General features: G+C 42.5%; 1 protein-coding gene across 9 annotated transcripts in view; it reads right to left on the bottom strand.

Annotated features, from left to right (window-relative positions):
* Positions 1 to 26,253, bottom strand: part of Dcaf8 (DDB1 and CUL4 associated factor 8) — a 57,328-nt gene extending 31,075 nt beyond the window's left edge. For 4 of the 9 annotated variants that reach the window (NM_001429915.1, NM_001429914.1, XM_087581341.1 and 1 more), the window contains exons 1-4: positions 25,983 to 26,191; positions 25,014 to 25,086; positions 7,567 to 7,634; positions 750 to 1,405 (exon numbers count right to left, since the gene is read on the bottom strand). In NM_001429915.1, the coding sequence (NP_001416844.1) occupies positions 750 to 1,405; positions 7,567 to 7,615 (705 nt within the window). In that variant the 5' untranslated portion in view covers positions 7,616 to 7,634; positions 25,014 to 25,086; positions 25,983 to 26,191. Of the gene's footprint in view, positions 1 to 749; positions 1,406 to 7,566; positions 7,635 to 25,013; positions 25,087 to 25,208; positions 25,395 to 25,982 lie in introns of those variants that run through there. The other 5 variants (XR_015635314.1, XM_087581340.1, NM_001429912.1 and 2 more) reach the window with 4 other exon arrangements.
* Positions 26,254 to 26,685: the final 432 nt, after the last annotated feature.

Below are 26,685 nucleotides of genomic sequence, written 5' to 3'. Positions count from 1 at the left end.
TGAACACTACACAATTCAACAAATGAATTGGCAAACTACAATTATGCCTTACAGGGGAAAAAGCAAGAAATAAACAAGGACAATCTTTATCAAACAAATCTAAACTTGCCACAAAAGGAAAGAAACCTGGGAAGAATGTTAAAGAGTTCATTCTTTTGGATGAGCGGTGAGTTATCAGTATGGAGTACAGGACGGAGGTGTAGAAACTCCATAGAATAATCATTATTAGCCAAATCTTACCAAATGTAATTAAATGACAGCAATGAATCTACCTGCTTAGCTTCCTTTACAGTACTGGGGAAAAAAGCCAAGAGTCTCAGCATGTGCTGGATCACAGAGCTACCTTCCCAGTCCATGCACACGCTGACAAGATGTGTTACAAGCCCTGTTTCATAGATACAGAGACCCAGAGCACAGATTAAATACTCGTCCAAACCGATCCAGGGCCAGGATCTGACAACTGAGCGGTGTGGGTCAGGAGCCTGTGCTCTCTACTCCACCGCCTTGTACGATGCACCTTTACGAGTTTCAAGTATCCCATCCACACTCGACTTAATAAAAGTTCTTACATACAAGGAAGCAAAAGGCTGCCATGGGTCTCTCAGTGTATTACCATGAAGTCAGAGTTGGATCAAGTCCTGATATCTCATTCCAATCACAACTTGCTACCATCTTCTGCTCTAGGCAACAACTCAACGATCTACCTCATGCTTGATTTCCTCAGTTGCTATTACGTCTCTATGCCTTACCTGGAAGACATTACTTTTGTGGCCACTCTCAAAGTCCAGTACGGGCTGCCGCCGCACCCAATCCCACACTACCACCTTCAGGTCATCACTGCCACTGGCCAGCCAGGTGCCACGCTGGTTAAAGTGCAAAGTATTGACACAACCTGTATGGCCCTCAAGCCCATGCTGCAGGCGGAAACGCTGTACAAAGACTCTTGCTCCACAAGCCTCATACACAAAGCGGGCACTTGAACCCAATTCCCGCTCCCGAAGGGCAGGAAGGGCTTGCCAGCGAGGCCGGGGTAAAGCTGTTGTCTCTGAAGATACCCAGTCTTCCAGGGCTCGCTCATCATCTGATGAGTCCTGGTCACGGCTGGCCCGTTTGCGCTGGACTCGGTGCCGAGGTTGCTCCTCCTCCTCCTCTTCATCTGAGTGGCCGTGAACTCGGTTTTCATCGTTGATGGAATAATGGCCTGTGTCCTCCATGCTGTCAGAGTCCTTTTCTTCACCTGAGCTCTCTGTGTCTGTGCCACGACTTTCTGTGCTGGTGCGGTTGGGGCCACCATCGTCCCCAGTCAAGCTCAAACTCAGGTCTGAGGCCTCTACTTCAATCCCCGAAGATGTTTCCCTCCCTTCTTCAGCTCCAGACATTTCTTCTGGACTGCTAGACAGGCTTCCTGAATATTAGTGGATAGATGCAGAGAAAAGAAGGAAAGTCAATTAGGGCAGTGATTAGCAAGATTTTCCACCTTGGTCTAAAAAAACCACACTAAAGACCAAGAAACAAATTTCAGTAAATGTGTTTACTTTCCAATGTTTATAAAGAATAATTTCTAGTCAGGCATGCTCATTCATGCCTGTAGTCCAAGTACTTGGCTGATAGAGGCAGGAGGATCCAAGAGTTCAAGGTCAGCTTCAGCAAATTTAAGGCCAGCCTGGGCTACATGTCTCAAAAAAAAAAAGAGAATGGGGGAATTTCTGAGTGGAAATCTTGGTTTTAAATAAAAGATTAAGAAGATCAAAGTTGCACAAGTACTAGGCATGGTGGCACACACTGGTAATTCCCATACTCAGAAGGCAGAGACAGGAAGATTACCCCAAGTTCAAGGCCAGTAAGGGCTATATACACACTCTCAAAAAAGCCAAGTCTCACATAAACCGTAATTTGAAAAGATGCTAAGCACTGGAATACGATCTGAGAAGTGCCTGTAACTTAGGCCTGTAAAAAATACCACATACTCTCTCTTATGTAGAACCCTAGCTTCAAACTTTTAGAACTAGGTGTTTAGTTTGGAGTATCTATAGAGGTCAGGAAGCTAGATAGGGTTTGTAAGGCATACCTCCCTAGGTTATAGTCAAGGGATGATGACAAAGGCTATTGCTGTTGGCTGTCCACCAAAACTAGATGGTAAAAGTCTACCGCTAAAGAAATCATACAGTTTCATTATAGGACAGAAAAATAGAGCTGGAACTAGCCTGGCCATTCCCTCCGTGTTGGCTGGTTTTCACAGTGCCAAAGGAAGAGTGGGTGCTTGGTGAGAAGAAACACCAATGGGCTGAAGACAGCTCAGTGGCTAAGAGCACTGACTGCTCTTCCAGAGAACTTGGGTTTGATCCCCAGCATCTACACATACATCTGTATCTCAGTCCCAGAGGATCCAATGACTTCTTCTTGCCTTTTCAGGCATGCAGGCAAAACACCCATACACATACAATAAATCCCCCTTCCCCAAATTTTAAAAATATACCAATGGCCAGGCGTGGTGGCACACACCTTTAATCCCAGTACTTGGGAGGCAAAGCCAGGTGGAGCTCTATGAGTTTGAGACCAGCCTGGTTTACATATAGTGAACTCCAAGCCAGGCAAAGAAAATAAGACCAAAAAACAAACAAAAAAACCCCCACCACTACTTTTATGCAATGCTGGAACATGGATGCTACAGTACTGACCACAGCCCACTGATGCAATAGTGGTACAACTGTCACAGGGATAACCAAACCCTTCCTGAGGTTGCTCAGAAGGGAACTCTTCATAGGAGGGAATTTACTCGTAATAAACCTAGTCAAAAGGTCATGGCTCCAGCGGCCCATAGGGGAAAACCTATTATTATTATTTCACTGAAGTGTGGACATGTCAAACTACCTTCTAAATACCTGTTTATATTTACGAATATGTGTTCCTTCTTTTTTCAGTGAGCCATGGTTAATACAGAATTATAATTGATCAAGGCACTAAGAATAAATGACTATTCAGTGTTTAATCATAAATACAACATTTCTATAAACTCCCTACCAAGGCTCAGTGACTATCACAAAAGGGGGAGCAAGAATACAAGAGCTGGAAAACGGGGAGGATTATTGAGAACTATTTTCTTTTGGACAAGACAACCACTGCACTCATGAACTCAAAGCAGCCATGGTTACCTGCACAAGATCAAGCCAGTTAGGATTCCAGTATAACTGGGGGAGTGCTTATGAGGTCCTATATTGAACAACCATTGGCAAATGATGGCTGCTGGGAAAGGAAATCACCTTTCTTCAGGGTACAGCAACTGGTAGATTGCCCCCACTCCTGTGGATGGTCCCACATCCATGTGACTGCTAGAAGCACAAACTAAATCTAGCAGGTTCTTTAAAAAAAAAAAAAAAAAAAAAAGACTATGACAGTATGAAGGTTGGAGGAAGACATGTGAAAGGAGTCAGAGGAAATGGGGAAAACGGGTAGATATGATCAAGATATATTTTATGCATGCATGAAATTGTGAAAAGAATAAATTTCTACAATATTTCTTTAAAAAAAAAGTGTGTGTGATGCAACTACCTTAGATTCTGCCTTGTTTGAAACAGAGCCTCCGAGATAACCCTAGTTAGCCTAGAGCTCATGATGTGGACCAGGCTGACCTCCATTTGTGGCACTCTTTTTTTCCTTCCTGAGTGTTGGGATCACAGGTACACACCGGGCACCACACCTGGCTTTAGGCTATGTTCTGTTTCATGAAGATCTATCTCAAATGAACAATGTAGGGATAATCTCTTATCCAACATATAAAGACATGGCATGTTAATAAAGGCAAGAGACAATAGGTAGGACATCCTCCCAGAGAGGAACTCTGGGAAAGAGAGACACAGGAGATTCACCAAGACCAGCCAAATGGCAGAGCTTTAGATTAGTACATATGGGTTAATATAAGAGCTAACTGGGGAGCAGCCTAATTTAAGGGCATAAACATGCAGATAACTCTAAGCCTCTGTATCATTATTCAGAGCTAGGACAGGCATAGAAAAAGACTAAACAGTTACAGAAAAATCTCAGAAGAGAAAATTTCTCAGGGAGGACTGCCACACCCTCCCTTTTGTTTGAAAGATGGTAAATAAATGACAAGAGAACACACTGGCCTCTGTCACGTCCCATGTCAGGAAAGCACTGACCTCCTGCCCCTAAACTGCTTTCTTTCAGAAAGTTTTTTTTTATTACCATGGCATTTATTTATTTGGTGTGTGTGTCACAGTGAACATCTGCCATAAAAGAACAGCTTGAATGGGTTCTCTCCTTCTACCGTGTGGGTTTTCAGGACCAAACTCAGTCATCAACCAGGTGGCAAACAACCTTGTTCATTGAGCTGTATTACTAGCCAGTCTATCAGTTCTTAAAACCCAGGAAAAGGGGACTTGAAGGATTTTAAACTGGTCATTATGATCACTTATGCAGGTTCTCATCCCTTTTCTAGCAAATGTATTTTAACTTACTTCAATTAACTTGTCTTTAGATAGGGTCTCATTATATGGCCCACACTAGCCTCAAACTCAGGAAGATTCTCCTGTTTTAGCTTCTCAACTGAGGATTACAGGCACAAATTACTAAAAATAATAATCTTTTTCTTTTATTCCATGATGTCAGAGATCAAACTTAAAGCCTTGTACTTGCTTAAAGGAGCTCTACCACTGAAGCTACATGCCCAACCCTAATTTAAAATGTTCATACGATTTAGACACATTTTCAGTTTCTTTATTGGGCGATCAAACAGTTGTATTGAGAAACATATGAAGCTGATAAAAAGCAGGCCTACTCTAAGCAGTTCTAGAGAAGTTTGGTATAGTCTGGGACTGTTATATAACTGGGTGACTTTCAGTGCTTACAATTAAATGCTTCACTGTCACCTAGCAAAGAAATCATGCAATGAGCACTTGAACAATGTTTATACTCAATATAAGCACAATCTCCAAGCTAAGGTCAAGGTTTGGAAAAAGGAAGGGAAGAAAGGTTTTAAACCACTCTAAGACTGCTTACTGTTGTCTCCTTGCCTCAGACGAGCACACAGTTACCTGACAAGTAAGTCATGAGAGGAAGGCAAACCAACTGTGTCATCCTAGTATAAGTAAGCTACCTGGGTCCAGGTCTAATGTTTAACGTGCCAAAGCTAGAGCACCTCAGACTGTCTGCTTGTTTGGATTGCAGCAATCACTTGTCAAGTCTGTTGAAGAAATAAAACCTCTTTTCAATGAACTCTGAGGCAGAGCCCAACACAGAAAACAAGTGTTTTGTCTGAAGTAACAAGAGAAGGCTGAACAACACAAAAGCCCCACCAAGGAGCATAATAGTAAGAAAACTGGACTAGAACATAGAAGGAAAGTACGTGTGTGGGGAAAGACCCACAGAAATCTGAACTTAAGCAGCAGACATGCTGAGAAAGTATAACACATGTGGTTGAGTGCAACTGGGCCTAAGCTTCAGGGTGGCAAGAGGGGATAAAACACCACATGCAGGGAGGGCGAGGGAACAGCTCAACGGTAGAGCACCTTTCAATGTGTGCGAGGTTCTGGACTGTCCCAGTACACAACATGGAACAGAGCCCTAGAGGCAAGCAAAAGTAAAACCCCCAAACTTCTGGAATTTACTGTTAAAACTGTGATCAACGAGGGCCAGCAAGATGGCCCAGCAGGTAAAGGCTCTTGACACAGGACAACAGGAATTTTGAGCTTCCAGATCACAGGATTGAAGAACCTGTTTCTACTGAAGTACCACAGCACACGACACTGAATATGTACATGTAATATAAAATTTAAAACGCTGTGACTAACAAATGCAGACTCTGAAGGTGGTGGCACATTAATATAAGGGACAGAGTGTGCCACAAACTTGAAAAGGGGCCCAGGAGTCACTGACCAAGATCTAGCTTAAAATCTGGCAATTTTTCTTCTGTACAAGCCCAGAGGGTAAAAATTTTAAGTATAGAAAATCATTTAGCACTGTCTTAACTACTTGCACAAAAGTAACTCAAAGATAGTACATAAATGGGTATGGTTATGTTTTAGTGAACCTTTTTTAACATACATGTGTGTGGTGTGTACATCTGAGTATATACCAACGGGTCACAAACGTGTGAAGGTCTAAGGTTGACATCAGGAGTCTTACTCAATCACTCTCCACCTTACTGAAGCAGAGTTTCTCGAGCGAACCCAGAGCTTGTTGATACGGTTAATCTAGCAAGCTTCTCACTCAGACTCTCTCCTGTCTCTACTTTCTGAGACTGTAATCACATGGGGGCCATCATGCCCACCTGCTATCTAATCTCCAGTCCTCAAGCTTAGGCAGCAAGTACCCCAACACAACTTTTTACAAAACCAAGAGGCAAGCAGGTTTGGGTTTGAAAACCAGTTTGCCAATCTCCATGGATAAGCTGCAGTTCAAAAATATCCCTGTGAGCTAGGGATATAGACCTGTATCAGAGGAGTTGCCTATCATGTCCACAGCTTGATCCTCAGAATGTGTGAGTGCGTTTATGTGCATGTACACAAGCACACACATACGTATGTCCGTATGTATGTATACACGCACACACACCTAAAATGTCTTTAGAATTCTGTCCTTTTTAACTAAGTAGAGTGTAAAGGGACAGACCCAATTCTAGATGGTTTGGGTTCAACCCTTTTCTTGTTTGCTGTCTGCCCTTTTGGCACTGGAGACTGAACCAAAGGTCTTATGCACTCTATCAATGAGGCACACTCCCAAACCAGTAACTTCATTTCTTATTCTCTGAAACTATTATCTAACATAGAAACAAACATCTCAATTAACAGAGGAACCTCAACTTCCCCTAAACTTCCTCAACCTTACTTTTCTTCTTAGTAGTATTTCATAAGTCTGCCTGTCTGTAAATTTTCAAAATCCAAACCACTTGGGACTTTTAGAAATGCATGTCTACGGGCTGGAGAGATGGTTCAGCGGTTAAGAGCACTGACTGCTCTTCCAGAGGTCCTGAGTTCAATTCCCAGCAACCACATGGTGGCTCACAACCATCTGTAATGGGATCTGATGCCCTCTTCTGGTGTGTCTGAAGACAGCTACAGTGTACTCATATATAATAAATAAATAAATCTTTAAAAAAAAAGAAAGAAAGAAATGCATGTCTAAGACTCAAGAGATGGCCCAGCAGTTAAGAACATGGGCCACTCTTTCAAAGGACCCAGATTCAATTCCCAGCACCCACATGGTGGCTCACAGTTGTATGTAACTCCAGCTCTAGAGAATCTGGTGTCCTATTCTGGCCTCTGTAGGCACCAGGCACAAAAGTGGTACACAGACATACATGAAGGCAAAATAACCACACACATTAGAAAAAATTTTTTAAAGGAAGGAAGTTTATCTCTGTATTGATTTTCTGAAAACAATCAGATAAACTTTTAAGTAGCAGAAGTAGCAGGCAATCCAAGATGATTCCTGTGTACTTTCCCATCCTCAATCAATACACAAAGAGCTCTTTGTCCCACTAAATTCAGGTCTTGAGACCTCGGCTAAGAGTAAAGGGAGCCCCACCTGTTTCCCACGCCTTACCCTTACCGTTAGCCAAGTCTCTTCTCCCATCTGTGCTGGGCCTTTTACTGGACATCTTGAATATGGTAGCCAGCCTGGATGTGGGAAGAAGAGAATAATTAGAAAGCCCTGGGAAAGTTAATAAAATAGACAAGGAGATTCAACAGTTCATAGATTTTACCATTTTCATAAGAATGAATTTTTTTTTATGCGTACACTTAACAAGGCTATTCAGTCGATAAACCCATACCCCAGCTTCCCTGGTTGTAATTCCATAAACATACTTGAGGGGAGGTCAACTGCCATCTCTTTGCTTTCTTTACTGAGTAGAGGAATCGTGTCTTTTTTCAGATGGGAAGGAAGGGGAACTGAACTAAAGCTTGAAACAGCAGCCATATGTCTAATAACATGCTGTTAGCCAAGAACCTCAAATTAACACAGAAGCTACTCAGCACTGCCCTAGGAACAAGAATCCACCGTAGGTAACAGACATGTTTCCACAGACTCTAAGTACATGAGTCATGATTCTGAGTCTCATTTCACACACAAATCAATAGGAGAAGAATCAAGCTACTGGAAAAAATCCTGACCTCCCGTCACTCAGATACATACGGCCAAGCCTATCTAAGCAAAGACTATCAGCAGCACACCTTTGATAACAGCACTCCGGAGAAGCAGAGGCAGGTGGACCTCTGTGAGCTCAAGGCCAGCCTGGTCTACAGAGGGAATTCTGGGACAAACAGGGAGGGCTACAGAAAGAAACACCAACTCAAAAAGTTAAGAAAAAATTATAAGGAAAGATTGAATTTGAACCTAGGAGTATCTTACTATTAAGAAATAACCTTAAGCCCCGACTTAGGAGACAGAGGCAGGCAGATCTGTGTGCCAGACTGGCCATACAAAGGTGTGTACAAGAGAACTCCCATTAAACCATCTCAACTCATTTTACATCGTAGCAAACATCACTTCAACAAATGTTACTCATTTTCGCCAGACTTTGCTCTGTAGCAAAGCCCTAACTAGAAGTAGGGAACACATCTCACTCTTTTATGTTGTTATAACTCTCCCCATCCTCTCCAGGGCCTTACTGCCACCTCCAGCAAACGCCAGAGAGAATAACATTATTCAGGCCAGAGTTTGTTTAGCCCTTTCAGTGTCTTGAACAAAAGGCAGTGGTAGAAGACAGAGTATGATTATGATGCCAGACCAAGTGCCCAGGCACCGTCCTCCAATCTTTCAACAGCCCTTTCATTCCCCTAACAATTACCATAGGAGCCCATCCTTATCTGCTCTCTCTACTTCTCTCCTTCACAGAAACCTATGCGGTTTCATTAAAATACAAAACTTGTTCTCTGCAGAGACAACTGCCCAAAACTACTAGAAGCAGACCATCATGGCGAAGCAGAAACGCTGCAAAAACAAAAAACACCACCAAAAAAGTAAAAAACCCCAGCACTGAACCTGAAAAAGCACCTGAAGAGAATGACAGCACAGTGTAAGGAGGGAAGTGGACAGAATAGGAGCCACTCTGGAGAGGACTGTGTTCTTCCTCTCACTTCTGGTCTGAGACAAGGCCTCACACTGTACCTCAGGCTGGCCCCGAAATCACAGGAGACCCTTCTGCCTCAGATTTCCCAGGGCTTAGATAACAGCTGTGAGCCACCACAAATTGATTTTCTCTTTGATATGTAATTTTAAATAAAGATTTATGTATGAGGTTTTTGCCTGTATGTATGCATGTATATATGCATGCATGTATGTATTTCTGTGCACCTTGTGTGTGCCTGGTGCCTGAGGTCAGAAAGTGATGTTTAATCCCCTGGAAATGGAGTTATGGAAGGTTTGTGAGACACTGTGTGGATGCTTCCCGTGTGGATGTATTCTGGTAAAGTATTTCCCACACAGCTCTTGGATTTGTCTCCCAACAGTCACTATATTCTTTAGCATTTCCGTAATTTCCCCACTATGAATCTACAGTTTAAAAATTAGACTATTGTAAAAGTCCTAAGAAATAAGGAAAGTCATTCCATTACTGGCCATAAAGCGAACCACTGTTATCATGGTAAAGTAGGAGCATTTTCCACTTCTAGAATTAAACTGTCTACCATATCACATCCTCACCCCCACTATTATCCATTTGCAGAGGATAAAACACCAGCTCCCCAAAACTATTCTCATAACTGAATAGCATCAGGAGGTCTGGACTGTGCGGACTTGTCACACTGCTCTAAAGAAGGTATCCGTTTGCCTAGTCCCTGTGATGAAGGCTCTGAGAACTAGAGAAAAGGCGCCATAATGTCCAACTTATATCCAGGGTGTATAGTATAGTCTTTTGGAAGAGAAAATGGCTTAAAGGGTCTTTAAAAAAAGGATCTTCTTTTTGAAGTAAAATTGACAAACCTCATTACTAAACTAAGAACCAGAAAACCCTGTGGTTGCTTATGCAAACCACAGCAGATAGATTCTAAAAACTAAACTTTAGCAAAATCAGTCTCAGACTAAAAAGTAAAAGTTCTCAGACTCTAGGTTGATATCAAGGTGATACATGATTGGACAGTAGAGAGTGGGGCGGGGACAAAGTTTTTTTAAGGCAGGAGAGAGAAGGAAGGAGAGGATCAAGATGGAATCTATGGAGGAGGATGGTTCAGATTTAGGTGAACTAGGGGGTTGGGGATTTAGCTCAGTGGTAGAGCGCTTGCCTAGCAAGCACAAGGCCCTGGGTTCGGTCCCCAGCTCCGAAAAGAAAAAAAAAAAAAAAAAAAGAACCAAAAACAGATTTAGGTGAACTAGGTCGATTTTATCTTGTCTAGGTGGGTGGTTTATATCTTTATCAACTGGCAGTGAATTTACTGTGTGGATGAATTGTGGATTGGGAATTTAACATGTAAATCTAATTGATAAATTACAAGTTTCTGGAACTTTGACTTTACTGGGCTAAAGAGGACAGTGTGTGAAAGAAATGGCTGAGAGACAGTTGGAGCCTGCGGATCTGGTTAGTGCCCCACAAGGAGGGAGAACGTGCAGGGCCCACAGAACGAGATACATGTGGGGTGTGTGCATGCATACGTGCATGTGTGAGGCATGGTAACTACTGCCTAGGGGACCACTCAGAGAAGGGGGCTAAAAGGAGACAAACAGGAGAGGGTGGCTTGTGGACCTTGTGGCAGAGCAGCAGTGGGAGCAAGCAGATCTAGCTCTCGGGAACTGACAGAAAACAAATGTTCTTTGATAATTTTTACTGCAACACCAGGCAGTGGTGGTGCACACCTTGAATTCCCACACTTGAGAGGTAGATTTCTTTGGAAATCACAGGTGGCTCTGTGAGTTCAAGGGCAGCCTGGTCTACATATCGAGTCCAGACAGCCAGGGCTGCACAGTGAAACCCTGTCTCAAAAAACCAACACAACAACAACAAAAAAAAAGTAGAAATTCAAGAATTCAGCAGATGAGTGAATCCAGTAGTTCATTGTACCCTGATGTTCCTGACCCTCACTGGCCCTTGCTGTCTTCATCTGTGAAATATCGGACTGGAAGCTGGACATGGTAGCACACGCCTGTAAACCCAGTGCTTAAGAGGTGAAGATAGGCCTATGAGTTCAAGGCTATTCTCAGACACATAAATTCAAAGTCAGTGTGGGCTACATGAGACCTTGACCTCAAACAACAAACGAGATGACCAAGTATATCTAAGTTTAAGTATTCAGATGCCCCAAATTATAAGCCTTTTTGAGAATTAACAAGATCCTCAGTTTCAAATTTTAGAGTATTTCAGATGTTCATATTATTTATATGCAAACATTCCCGAATCTAGGCTTGAAGTATTTAACAGTAGAGTGCTTAGCCAGCACCTATGAGGCCTGGGCTCAACTCCCAATGCTGCAGCAACAACAATCCTAAAAGCCGAGTCAGAGAATGCTTCTGGTTCTGACCACTTGGTAACGGATATTCAACCCGTATCCCATACTTTAGTAAAATTTTATGCTAAAATATATGCAGAGGGGTTGGGGATTTAGCTCAGTGGTAGAGCGCTTGCCTAGGAAGCGCAAGGCCCTGGGTTCGGTCCCCAGCTCCAAAAGAAAGAACCAAAAAAAAAAAAAAAATATATATATATATATATGCAGAAAGGGGCAGTGATCAAAATTTTATTAATGAACTTCAGCATATAAACTTTGAGCATTTACCCCCAATCTGCATGTATACACATATAATCAGATTGCACAAAATAATAAGACTCATCAAACACGGAAGCACACATTGGTAATCCCAGCACTGAGAAACCAAGGCGAGAGGATTTCCAAGAGTTGGAGGCAAACCTGGATTATATATTAAGCAACAGCCAGTCAGAGCTACATAATACAGCCCTATCCCAAAAATGCAAAGTAGGGGGGCTGGAGAGATGGCTCAGAACACCGGCTGCTCTTTTTTTTTTTTTTCCTCTTTTTTCTTTTTTTCAGAGCTGGGGACTGAACCCAGAGCCTTGCGCTTGCTAGGCAAGTGCTCTACCACTGAGCTAAATCCCCAGCCCCACACCAGCTGCTCTTGAGGATCCAGGTTCAGTTCTCCAAATAACACAACACACCCCAGAGTCTTAACTCTAATCTAAGGGACAGGATGCCCTCTTCTGGGCTCCACAGGAAACAGGAAACTTGCATGAATATGAGGCACAGGCAGGAAAACACCCATACGCAAAATGATAAAATAAAAGTAAATTTTACAAATGCAAAATAAGGCTAGCAAAATAGCTCAGTAATGTGCCTGACCCAGCACCAAGCTTGCAAATCTAAGTTTGACCCCTGGAACGCACTTGGTGGGACAACTCCTACAAACTGTCCTCAGACTTCCACAACCATAGCACATAAAAACAATACGAAAATTTTAATAATAATTCTTAAAAAGTGTGTTATTTTTCTAGAATATATACCAAACAAATATTTCGGCATTTTTTTTCTATACACTACTGGATCTTATATATATATCCTTTAATGAATGTATAAATTCTCGTTTTGGAGCTATTTCTCTAGAAAACCAAGAAATTATGGGCTTAGGAGAGGTTTAGTGGGTAAAATGCTTGCCTCACAAGTGTTAAGAATGCATTCAAATCCTCAGGCCCTACAGCAAAAGCAAGCTATGGGAGCTCACATCTGTCATGCCAGTGTTCCTAAGAGAATGGGAGCTAGAGACTAAGTTAACTCCCAGAAGCTTCAAGTCTAGTTAGCCTGGTGTGCACAGGTGCAAAGACCCCACCACAAACAAGGTGGAGGTGAGGGCAGCCACCTGACGTTGCTTGCCTTTGCCGACAACACTTGTGGCATGTGTGCTCACTTGCTCTCATGTGTGCACGCTTCTCCCCCAGCCCTTCTACACACGCATGCACGCACGCACACACGCACGCACGCGCGCGCGCGCGCGCGCACACACACACACACACACACACACACAATGACAATACAACCACTTTTGAGAGAAGCTCTAAGCTTCAGTCAAAATGAAAGATAACCAGTTCAACTCTAGTGGAAAAGCTACAGTAAACACCTGCAATTCTTATACTGAAAACATGCTCCCAATGTGACAGTGTTTAGAGATGGAGTCTTTAGGATACAATCAGGTCTAGATGAGGTCATAAAAATGGCTATCCTCATGATGGGATTTGTGTTTTTTATTTCTCCCTTTCTCTCTGGCATGTGAGGGACAGTGAGGAGGGAGACACCTACAAGCAAGAAGATGGTCATGACCAGAAACCGTCCACAATGTCGCTCTAGACTTTACCCTTTAGAACTGTTAGAAATAAAGTTCTGTTGCCTAAGGCAGCAGTCACTGGTATTTTGGCATAGCAGCCTGAGCCATTTTAAGACACCATCCAAATTAAAGCAGGCAGACACTACAACTGTGCACTATAACTTAAACACTATAACCACTGTAGAATCTCTTCTATTCACCAGCAAGAAAATACCATTTGATTCAAGACCAAACCATCATTTTCATTTTTCAATGTATTATATAACCCAAAACTCTGTTTCCACTCTGATCAATTAACATGTCAAATCTGGTCCAGAACAAACCATTCTTAGCTGAGAGCTGATGAGGTCACTGTCTCAGGTAGCTGGAGGAGTTTAGCTTAGCTCTCCTGCCTATACTCTAAAAATAACCATGACTCCTGCCAAAGTGAAGGTTAAAGAGTAAATGTTTTGAGCATGAGGGTGGGGTGGGGGTGGGTTATTTCAAGTTCATTGTAAATCCCAGGGATCTAGTTTGTTCTCTTCTGTTTTAGTAATAACACCACCTTAAAATTTTAGCTAACTATATGACGGAATAATAACTAAAATTCAAGCAGAAAAATAACTGAGAATCTCTAATTTAAAAATTGTTGGGGTACACCTTTAGCCCCAGCATTCAGGAAGCAAAGGTAGAACCTCTATGAGTTTGAGGACACCCTGGTCTATAGAGTGAGTTCCAGGGCAGCCAGGGCTACATAGAGAAACTCTGACTCAAAAAAACTAAAAAACAAAAAACAAAAACAAAAACAAGGGGTTGGGGATTTGGCTCAGTGGTAGAGCGCTTGCCTAGCAACCTCAAGGCCCTGGGTTCGATCCCCAGCTCCAAAAGAAAAAAAAAGAAAAAACAAAAACAAAAAACCACACACAACAAACAAACAAACACAATGGAAAAGAAAACAACCAAAGTCATGGCCTCCCGACGACAAACCGCTCGTGCTGGAGTGGCTGGCTTTGGATATCACAATGGACACACCCTCAACCCCTAAGCTGCACCACATCTGCGAGCTGAGAATGGGTGTGGCATGCAGGTTAATGGTAGAACATGTGCTTAGCAACAGAAAGCTTTAGGTTCGATCCCTAACATCCCTCAAAGTAAATAAATCAAAAAATTTTTCACGACTTCACAAAGAAAACCCCAGAGATAATCTTTATACATATCTATAATTAGGTAACTATTTCTTATGATAGGAAACAACCACAAAGTTTTAAAATAAATACTTGGAGTTAATACTGAAATGAAAAGTCTCTCCAAAAGACTAGACAATGAATAGGTAAGCTATATAGACTGTAAAGAAATATCTAGGAACAAATGGATGGCGAAGGACAGCAGGCTGTCCTGTGTAACAACTTACAAGGCCTGGCACAATGGGATACACTTCACGCACTAGGAAGCAGACCTCTGGGAATTCAAGGCTAGCCTGGTCTACATAGTAGGTTCTAGGCCAGCCAGTGCTACAGAGTGGAACCTTCCTCAAAACAAAACCTTCAACAACAAAAAACTTTTTACAACATATAATGATCATTTAAGGAAAGAGTCTGAACATTATTAATAATTAGGGAAATAGGGGTTGGGGATTTAGCTCAGCGGTAGAGCACTTGCCTAGCAAGCGCAAGGCCCTGGGTTCGATCCCCAGCTCCGAAAAAAATAAAATTAAAAAAATAATAATAATAATTAGGGAAATAAACTAAAACCAATGAGACTTCTCTAACCATCTTCAGAATGGTTAAAATACTGTAAGAAAATTTTACTTTATATCTAATATAGACAAGACAGACATTAACTAAAAGTTTCATATACTGTTAGTTGAAATACCAAATGGTATAGTCAATTTATAAATTTTTTTGCAATTTCCTAAATAAAATATAAATTTACTATACAATCCAAGAATCTCATCATCTAGGCATTCACCCTACCTCCAAAACTAAAAATGTCTGTCCACAGAATTAGCAAAACCTACAGCTGGTATGCATTTAAAACACTAAAAATAGGGCTGGAGAGATGGCTCAGCAGTTAAGAGCACCGATTGCTCTTCCAGAGGTCCTGAGTTCAAATCCCAGCAACCACATGGTAGCTCACAACCATCTGTAATCAGATCTGATGCCCTCTTCTGGTGTGTCTGAAGACAGCTACAGTGTATTCTTACACCTAAAATGAAAGAATCTTTAAAAAAAAAAAAAATTCAAAGTATACCCAGCAAGAGAGTATTAACTTGAACTTTATTTACTGATGCTGAAGATGGAGATCAGGGACTTATCAGGCATTATAAACATACACCGCCATCAAGCTACACTTCCATTGCCTTATTACTGACATTTTTGGTTTTGTGACTTCCCTTAGATGCTGCTGTTTAAGTCCTTTGGTGTCTGGGGCCAGTAGAAACTGGTCTGTTAAGTGCACTTTCCCTTGGGCTCGACACGAATATCAGCATCTAAGTAGTATCATGGTAGCTAATGTCCTTCATCCTTTTACTGAGAACTCAGTTTTAGTCAATTTTTTGTATTTTATTCTTTTTTGTTTTGTTTTTTAAAGACTTATGTTTGTGAGTACACTATAGCTGTCCTCAGACACACCAGAAGAGGGCATCAGATCCCATTACAGATGTTTGTGAGCCACCATGTAGTTGCTGGGAATTGAACTCAGGACCTCTGGAAGAGCAGCCAGTGCTCTTTTTTTTTTTTCCCGGAGCTGGGGACCGAACCCAGGGCCTTGTGCTTGCTAGGCAAGCGCTCTACCACTGAGCTAAATCCCCAAGCCCGCAGCCAGTGCTCTTAACCGCTGAGCCATATCTCCAGTCTTTTAGTCTTATGACTTACATTTTCCCAGCATTCTCTCAAGCCAATCCATGTCTCATTCTGCTATGCAGCCAAAAACTCTCCTATATAAACTTCTATATTAAAATGAGGTATGGTTCTAGAATTTCTTCTGAAATCAAAAGGTCATTTTCCAAAAGTTCATTTACTAGTCAGCCACACTGTTCTCAATTCCCATGGAGAAGAAAGCTGTCCATACTCCTCATAACTGAGCAGCTGCTCAAGGCAAATCTCCACCCAAGGCACAGACTTGTTTTCCTAGACCCATCATCATCTGGAATTAGCCCTCCGCCCCTATTTCCAATTCTTGTTTTCAAACAAAAACAGCTCATTTAAAGCTCATTTTCCTGGCTGGAGAGATGGCTTGATGGTTAAGAGAACTGGCTGCTCTTCCAGAGGTCCTGAGTTCAATTCCCAGCAATCACATGGTGGCTCACAACCACCTGTAATGGGATCCAATGCCCTCTTCTGGTGTGTCTGACAGTGTACTCGTGTACATAAAATAAATAAAACTAAAGAAAATGTTTTTCATTTTCTTCTGGTTCTTACATTCTCCCTGTCCTCTGAGGCGATCCCTGTAGGATGATATCATACAGGTGAAGGCAGGTACAAGATAGAAGGCCTGTCATTGGACGAGAAAGAAAGATGGGTGGGAGAGAAGTTTTAGAGAGAGGAGACTGGAGCGTGAGAAGAGAAGTGGCTGGGAGAACATGGAGGCGGATGTTAAGATTCCTCTCTACACCTTTACAGGTTGTTATGAATGTTCTTAAGGGATGGATGTGTACAGGGCTTTGTATGTCTAGATGAGCAAATTATATCTTATCAATTGGATCAGAGGTTATTGTGTTGTGTGTTCTTTCATGTGGTGAATTAAGTTTAAGAGAGTCTGTGGTGGTTGGAGACACTAAGCCGCCATGGAATTGTGATGTATATGTCTGGCATGGTGGCAACCTGCCTTGGGAACTAGATGGGTAGAGAGATTGTTGCCAGGCTCAGAGAGAAGCCATGGCAGTGTGATATGGGATAGAGCAAAGTGGGTGAGAGGCTTTGCTGACTGAGATGAAGGTATCTACCAGACATCTTGGGGCATTGCGGTACCAGACCTAGTGCGGGGTAAAAGACTTTTTTGTAATTTTCAGCAACAGATCCTTAAGCCTTCGGTGCAGGAATTGTGTTGAGCTGGACACCACATGGCTGCTGGTTTTCTATTACCAGATTATGTCTAGAAATTCTAGAAGCTACACCGTCAAGTCTCAGCAGTGTGACTGCACAAGGATGACAGCACAGACGTGCAAACATGGAGCCCTTACCAGGCCCCAGCACAGACAAGAGGAGGGAACAAGAGAGAGTTGACAAGAGAGAGAGAAGGGCGTGGAAGAAAGCCCTCCTCCGAAGGGAAAACACCCCTATCCATTATCCAATAACAAGTTATCCAATACCAAGTGATCAGACCTGAGATCACAAAAGTACAAGTTAGGTTAAAAGGACCCAACAGGTTATATTTATATATTTAGAGATTTGTGTATAACAACAACTAAATAAAAGAGGCCATGAATTTGAGGGGAGGAGTATAGAGAGATGTTGGAGGCAGAAAAGAGAAGGAAGAATATTATATAATTACAGGGCATGGTGGCACACGCCTTTAATCCTAGCACTCGGAAGGCTGAGACAGGCAGAGTCTGAGGCTAGCCAGGTCTACAGAGTTCAGGACAGTCAGGGGTACACAAAGAAACCCTATCTCGAAAAACACTAAAAACAAACAAAATAAAAATGAAAATAAAGACACTTTAAAAAATAAACTTCGTTATCAAGAGGAAATGTTCATTTTACTTACTTTAATATTCTAATATTAAATTAAGTAATTTCATCTTCATAATAAACAATTCTCCAAGCCAATTTTCTACTAATTCTGCTAGACACATTCTAATTTACTATTCAGAGAACTTAACAGCACTGAAATTCAAAGCAAGAAATTCATATTGCATAGAACAGGGCCAGGTGTGCTGGTACACACCTTTGACCCTAGCACTTGAGTGGAGGCAGAAGCAGGGATCTCTGAGTTACAGGACAGCCAGGGCTACCCACTGAGGTCCTATCTCAATAAATAAATAATTGGACACACAAAATGTTAATGGGAGGCAGGACTGTGGGCTACTTTCTGTCATTACATTTTTAAATGGGACAAATAACATCTTCTCCTTTGGTGGGCTGGATGCAGAGCAGAAGGAAAGCTGGTTATTTCTCGTTCAAGGAAATTAACCTCTATTTCCTAATATACAAAAACCTGACAGCACAAGGCAACCCAACTGTACAGAAGTGCTGGGTAGCCCACTCAAAATGTAAGCCCCTGGCACCACCCACTAATCCACTGCATACACATGCTGGCATGTGCAAGCGCAGAAGAATGTACCAGGCCTAAGAAGCTCAAAGTATATTGTTAATTATTTTTTTAAGTAAGAGTCTCAATATGTAATTCTGGCTGGGTTCAAACTCACAGATTCTGCCTGCTTCAGCTTCCCCAGGACTGGGACTAAAGACCACCATGCCTGGCAGAAGCTACAAATATAAACAATGCATCTGTAATCCCTTATCAAGTCAACTAACCAACTAAGAAAAATAACTATACAACTATAATACAAAAGACAACACAAATATCAAGATCATTAAAGATAAATAGAAGAGGGCTGGAGAGATGGCTCAGTGGTTAAGAGCACTGGCTGCTCTTCCAGAGGTCCTGAGTTCAATTCCCAGCAACCACATGGTGGCTCACAACCATCTGTAAATGTAAAGAGATCTGATCCCCTCTTCTGGTGTATCTGAAGACAGCTATAGTGTACTTATATATAATAAATGAATAAATCTTTAAAAATAAATAAATAAATAGAAGAGACTGAGGCTTACAATCATAAGTAACAAGTTTGAGACCAGCCTGGGCTATGCAATGAGACCCTATCTCAAAAAGAAAATAAATAAAATAAATAAAATGTTACCATTAAAGAAAGTAAAGCGCTTTTTTCACTTTTGAGAAGAAAGGAAAAGCTTCTGGGAAAACAAGCCTTTAAGGCACTTTGAAGGCAGAATAAAATTTCAAAGAGGAGGAAGAGAAAGCCAAAAAACAGGAGGACAGCCTGACATTGATATTCTGACAGCCCACCAGGAAAAAGAAAATGGAAGATACAAATCTGATAAATTCAAGAAAAACATTAGTATGCGTTAGTTAAATGTTAAGAAGAGCTGGACAAAAGGAGGCTAACAAAAGGAGGCTAACAAAGAGCATAGGTCTGAGAAGTGTGTGTGTGTGTGTGTGTGTGTGTGTGTGTGTGCACACTCGTGCTAGAGGGAGGTTATTTTGTCAAAAGTAAGACAGTCTGAAATGGAAGGAGAAACAAGTTTAAAGCTACTGTACTGGTGACACATGGAAATAAAAAGGAACAGACATGACAAACACTGGAGGATAGACAGTATTTGGCTTCATAAACAGTTACAAAACAAAGTTAAAAAGACCCATTTTGAGGACAGAAATCAAATGCCACAAATGACAAGCTGGTACCTAGAAGACTCATTCTAAATCATTCTAAAATCAATTTAAATCCTAGCTGACGTATTACAAAGGTAGTGAGAACCAATGCAGTAGATGTGGAATTTATAAACTAGAAGCTGGCAAGATGGATTCCAAAGACCCACAAGGTAGAAGGAGATAATCAGCTCCTGCAAGTTGTCCCTGGCTTCCACATACCACCATGGCAAGTGTCTACCCACACACACACATACACCACGCACAGTAAGTAACCACAGAAATTTAAATGTTGGGAAGAAATGAATGAGAGTTTGATATACACACTTATACATTATCTAAACGGAAGTTCAAACCCAGATACCTTGTAAACTAAACCTTACTAAAACAACTCCATCAGTACCTGAGAGTATCTATGCTCTAAGAAGAATCTTGGGATCCTTAACAAAAGCAAGTGTGGACAGAAAGGGTGAGAGAAGTCAAGGACAGAAGATTTCTAATGGTTCATGTGTCCTCTTACTTCCATTGCAAAAAAATGCAGAGACAGAACTATGAAGAGATCTTCAGAGTGAAGTCAGGCCGGACCATGGTGGCACTCACCTTTATTTCAGCACTCAAGAGGCAGAAGCAGGTGGATCTCTGAGTTCCGAGGTCAGCCTGGTCAACAGAGCAGTTTCCAGGACAGCCAGGTCTATATAGAAGAAACTCTGTCTTGAACCCCCACCCCCAGCCCAAAAGAGTGAAAAGCTATTCTCATGGAATTATCTAGGGAGCACCATTTTGAGGGGGGAGATTGGGGGATGTTAAGACAAGGTCTTATGAGCATATACTGACCTCACTTTGTCATCTGCCTCGGCCTCCAGAGTGCAGATTTAGGATAACAGGTGTGTGCCACTGTGCCCAGCTAAGTGACTCACTCTTATTCAAGGACCCAGATATTTCTCTTCCCCATCCAAAGATGATAAACCACTAGGATTCAGTTAACTCAGTCAAGTCTGTAATGGTGGCTCATACCAGTAACTCCAGCACTTAGGAGGTGAAGGGAAGATTATAAGGTCAAGATTATTCTCAAGTAGTTTGAGACCAGACTGGGCGCCCTATCTGGTGGGCTTGAATAAGACCTATGTTGTCTCTTCCAGGAAAACGTCTGTTGTACAACACACATGAAATATTTTCTTATTTTCTTTTCTTTTCTTTTTTTTTTTTTTTTTTTGGTTCTTTTTTTCGGAGCTGGGGACCGAACCCAGGGCCTTGGGCTTCCTAGGTAAGCGCTCTACCACTGAGCTAAATCCCCAGCCCTTCTTATTTTCTTGAGACAAGAGTTTGTCCATTTAACCCTGGCTGTCCTGGCTTGCTCTGTAGACCAAGATGGCCTCAAATTCAGAGATCTGCATGCCCCTGACTCCCAAGTTCTGGAAATAAAGAGGAACACCACCACAGCGCAGTTGCAAATAAATCCTTAAAAATTATACCAATGTAAGTTCACAGTGTTGTCTCTCTGAAGATACTTTATTACATATCTTAGAAACTATAGCATAAGATTCTTGTTCTTTTCTCTGGGGGCGGGGGGATTGGGGGGACATTGGACTTGAACTCAAAATTCTCTTGCCTCGGGCTTCTGAGTATCTGGTATCACAGGGATATTCCTACCTTTCCCTTCCTGAGAACTTTGCTCTTTTCACTTAAGGAGGCCTTCACAGCCTCTTGTAGCCCGAGTCGCATTTAGCGCTATCCACTTAACACACACTCATGTTTTACCAATTGTTACGAATTTTTTAATTCTGTACTTTACCAATTAATATTTTTATTCCACAGTTGACGAGGAAAAAAAAAATCCAAACTACACATAACAGAGGCTTACTGTTACAAATGGTTATAAAGACACCCAGGCTACCGATTTCATTCACTCAGGTATCTGAGTTCTAAATACAAAGAGTGAATAATAGATTGTCTCTTGTTTACTGATAATCTACTTAAAAAAAAAAAAAAAGACAGATTCAATCTCAAAGATTAAAAAGTCAACTCCATAAATAAACAAACATAAATTTAAATACAACTCTAACACCAATGTTATATAATAAAAACTTCAATTTGGATCCTTTATCAAACAGGGTCTCTCATCATAGTTCTGACTGTCCTAGAACTCACTTTGTAGACCAGGCTGGCATTGAACTCTGCCTGCCTCAGCCTCCAGAGTGCTGGTGATTAAAGGCGTGTGCCACAACACCCAGTACTTGGATCCTTGTTGCTTTTTCATAATCTAGCTATTTCCTGAATTTGGTTAGAATAACTTTTATAGCAAAAACAGTACAATAGTAAATCTACTGAAAGCATAGTTTAACTAGTCATTTGATTTTAAAGGCCAGTAATGTAGAGTCAGGCATAGTCATCCGTTCCTATAATCCTAGCACTCACATAGCAGGGTGAATTTCCTAGTCTGAGTTACACAGTGAGCTCAAGATGAGGCTTGGCTAGTGTGAGACCCTGTCTCCAACAAGTAAACCCAGGACGGCAGAACATGCCTATGGAGATATTAAGAAGGTAGAGACCGGAAGACCAGATGTTCAAAGCCATTCTCTGTTACATACTGATTTTGAGGGCAATTTGGGCTATACGAGACTCTTAAAAAGAGAAAGAAACAACAAAACTCTTGTTCTTTGGCAATATTTATAACCCTGAAATAGTCTGAGACACAAGAATTTTACAGTTGTAATACACAGACTAAGAACATGATTCAATGCATAGATGTCACCGGAAATCTTTCCTGCAAGTTTGAGGAGTGGGTGGTGGGGTATTTATCCAGTACATAAGGAATAGTCAAGTTATTCTTTCAACAGATTTCCTTCTCACCTCCACCCTCTTCATGAAACACAGAAACCAGATCTCATAAAATATAACGCCTAGTTCATGACCACTGCCAAGAGTCTTGTCATTACAATAGGAAATCTAGCCCCTGGGTGATGGTGACAAAAGCTAGTCAGCCCTCACCTCACTGATCTGAATGACATTGCCTTTATGCTGTCCTGTCATCAAACTTAAACTTTTCTGAACCCTCAACTCTTCCAAAACACACATAAAAGAAAAAAGCAAAAAAGATGTAAAATTCTTTACCTGCACTGTCTTAAGGTGGTGCGGCCCTAAGAAGAGATGAGTGTTTGTTTCTAGCCCTGATTCACATTAGAAAATACAAAGCATTTTCTTATCACCTTCTTAATAATCTGTTGGAGAGGTTCACCACAGAGCTCATAACCTGGAGAAAAATGTGTCTCTCTTGGTAGCAAAAGTTAAGCACACAGCGGGCAGCTGCAGCACCAGGTGGACATTAGAGCAGAAGGGAAAGGAACAAGAACGTGCTCTGATAGGCTATGCTAACAGGCCAATAGGAAGAAGTCAAGGAACAAAGAAAGAGTTGATGTTTAGTTTAAGAATGCATTTAGAAACACACATATGTAAACATTTCCGATTCCTACACTCAAAAATCAGGTTTAAAGGCACCCTACAGGACATTGACAACACAAACACATAATATGAACAATAAAACTGAACGAGGGGACAGCAACTGCAGTGCTATCGCAGAGGCCCCGAGTTTAGTGTCTGGAACCCAGTGATAGTTCACCACTGTAACTCCAGCTCCAAGGGATCGGGTGCCTTCTTCCGTTCCAGCCTCCATAGGCACTACCCTCGAATACATAAATTCCCACAGACACTGGCACATAAACCTTAAAAATGAATCTGAGGGTCAGGGGCTTGTGGTTCAGAAGCAGAGAGCTTGCTTAGGTTACCTGAAAACTAGGCCCCAGTTTTTGTTTCTTTGTTTGAGATAGGGTCTCCTGGAACTCACTTTGGAGACAACGCTGGCCTCAAACTCTGCATCTGTTTCCAAGTGCTGGGATCAAAGGCACGCACTACTACCATCAGCCTAGGCCCCAATTCTTAAAAAACAAAACAAAACAAAACAAAACCCCAAAAAAAACCCCAAAAACCCTAGGAAGACCGGTGCAAAACAAACACGTGTGCTATGTATTTCCTATGATTGGTACCTCACACCTGTATGCCCAGTGCTTGGGAGGCCAGGCGAGACAAGTTTGCAAGACCAGCCTGGTGTACATTGTGAATTTCAGACCAACCTGGGATAAAATGAGTTCCTGTCTCAAAACTCAAATAAACAGGCTGAAGAAACGGTTCACTGTTTAAGAGCACTGGCTATGGGGTTGGGGATTTAGCTCAGTGGTAGAGCGCTTGCCTGGGAAGCGCAAGGCCCTGGGTTCGTTCCCCAGCTCCGAAAAAAAGAACAAAAAAAAAAAAAAAAAAAAAAAAAAGCACTGGCTGTTCTTGCAGAGGACCCAGGTTCAATTCACAGCACCCACACGGCAATTCACAGCCACCTATACCTCCCGTTCTGGACCTGACACCCTCTTCTGACCTCCAGCAGTTGTCATGCAAGTGTTGCACAGCCAGCCATGCTGGTAAAACAGCCATATACATAAACTAAGTTAAACTGTGAACGCTGTACCTTTATTCTTAGATCTTACATATATGCATCTGCATTAAAGTTTTCATTTTAGTTCATACTGAGCATTTTCTAGTTTGGGCACCATGTGGAACAAAACTTACCATAGTCACTCTCAAACTTTTCCCAGCACAAATCCTAGAGGAACTAAGGAGTGGCCAAACCTACCTGAGTTTCTCTACCAGTCCCAAAAATGACCTACCCTCTGCTACCAGTAATCTACAAGTCTTACAGAAACCACACTGACAACTGTGTGTTTGGACTCCCTCTTTGGCCCGTGCTGCTGAAATTTGCAAGCCAACTGATAATTTGCAAGCTAGCTACAAAAGGAGCTACTTAAAAAAAAAAAAAAAATCCCACTATGTTTTGAAAATTTGTGCCTCTGAGACTAACTGGACTTAAGGCATCAACTAAATGGAGGCTCACTCACTGCTCCTAACTTCTGGTCAGGAGTAGTTAATTACTCTCCAGATGGCAAGGATGATAACTTTTGGGTTTGGGAGAAGAGATCTGACTTGACAAAAGGCTAAACAGAATTCAGGGAAATCAATCCTCAATTTTTAACAGTCTAAGACATGACCCACACGAAGACAAACTACAATGCAAATAAAGGAAGGAATGAAAAAGAGGCAGAGTGCTCACTCTAGGCTTAAACCATTTGAAGACACACAGCCATAGTACAGGGCAGCAGGTCGAAACACAGCCAATTAAATTTTGTAAGTAATTTAACCAAAATTATAACAAAGCTGTGAACAATATCCAAACTTTTGGAAACGGGGGTAAAACTGTTGAGTTTAGTGGTCTGCACTTACACATCAAGAACAGGTCTTGAATTGAGGAATTAAATGCCTTCAAAGCCACTCACCTTGCTGTTTTTATCGCCGACCGAAGTCTGGCCCACGATCCTGAGAAAACTGGTCTGAAGGTTCGCTGAAGAACTGAGAAAAGTTAAAGTTTACATGGCAAAGGTGTCTCTTCCGAACGTACCCAAAATATTTATGACCACGCTTTACTATTTTTTTTAGTCTCCTCAGAACTATTTAAAACCAAAATAACTTACCGAATTCAATTCTGACTACTGAACAAAACCCATGCCAGTAATGGAAACACAAAGGATTAACACAAGATTTAAACGCCAGGCAAATTATCTCCCAGCTCCACCAACACTAAAAAGTCACTTATGAGGAAAACCTGCATCTTTTCAACTCTAAACCAAACCACCCCTCTCGACAAACTACAGAGCAGTGGGGGAGGGGAGAATCCGGGGGAGAATGTGATAGCTCTAGTGCGGGTTTGTTTACAGACTACACCAACAATCATGAGTCAGAAATTCAAGCCACCAGATGCTTTCCAACTAATAAGGACCAAGCGGGACCGTTCTAAGGTGTCCTAAAAGATTTCGGGACAGGGGCAGGTACGCTAAGAGAACTAGATCACAAAGCACTCAAGAACAGGCTGCCAGTTTCTTGGACCTCGGCCTTCCGTACGAGGTGCTGGGCCTGAGAACTTGGGATGGGGGAAGGGGCACATTGCGCGGTGGCCCTGAAGTGACTAGGAGACACAGACAGAGCCGGGTCCCCAAATTATAAAGGAAGAAGAAATGAGAGTTTACGAATAGGTCACCGGACGAACAAGAAGTCCCTGTGAATCATGGGGGTGCCCTAGGGGGCAACCCAGACTGACCCGGGCAAAGGACAGGTAGTCCTCCCAGCACTGACGCGGGTGAAGGGGAATAAGACCTAAAGTCTGGGAGTTTTAGGAAAGGGATCGGGCCTGTCCTGCGGGAGAGCAGTCAGGGAGAGGGGAAACAGGCCGAGCCGGACTAAACACGGACCCGGTAGGTCAAGGGGAGGGCGTCCGGCTGGGGCAGTTACAAGCACGGGAGCTGGCGAGGCCCGGCAGCCCGCTTCCCATCTAGGGTCATCCTTCTGCCAGCGGATGCTCCAACTGTTCCAGGCCCAGCCGCCCCGTCCACTGCCGCCACCAACGCCGCCGCCATCTTACACTGGCCAGCGGCAGCCACCACCACCGTCTCGGGTCTCCGCGCCTGCGCCTGCGCCGTCACGCTTTCCGGCGGGGTTTGCGACGCTGTGCTGGAGGCGACTGAGCGAGAGCGGTCCCGCGAGCTCTGGGCTCCCAACCCTCCTGGTGGCCGCACAGGGGGCGGAGCCTAAGGCCAACCGAAGCAGCGAGGGGCGCGTGCGCGGGGCGGAGGAGTCAAGTTGTTTTCGTAGTTTCAGAGTGATGGCTTTTCTCCTGGTATTCAAAACACATGCGATTTAGGGGCTCCTTAGCGTTGTGATGGAAAACGAACCTCACTCATTCCAAAGGGACTGGCAGGCAAACTACTAGTCCTCTATGCCTGAGGTTCTAAATCTTGCCACAATTTTTTTCTTGTTTAAAAAAGAAACAAGGGGCTGGGTATTTAGCTCAGTGGTAGAGCGCTTACCTAGGAAGCGCAAGGCCCTGGGTTCGGTCCCCAGCTCCGAAAAAAAGAACCACAAAAAAAAAAAAAAAAAAAAAAAAAAGAAACAAAG

This window comes from Rattus norvegicus, chromosome 13, assembly GCF_021556685.1.
Source record: "Rattus norvegicus strain SHRSP/BbbUtx chromosome 13, alternate assembly SHRSP_T2T, whole genome shotgun sequence".
Taxonomy (NCBI): Eukaryota; Metazoa; Chordata; class Mammalia; order Rodentia; family Muridae; genus Rattus; species Rattus norvegicus.
This window is presented reverse-complemented; position numbering and strand designations above follow the sequence as displayed.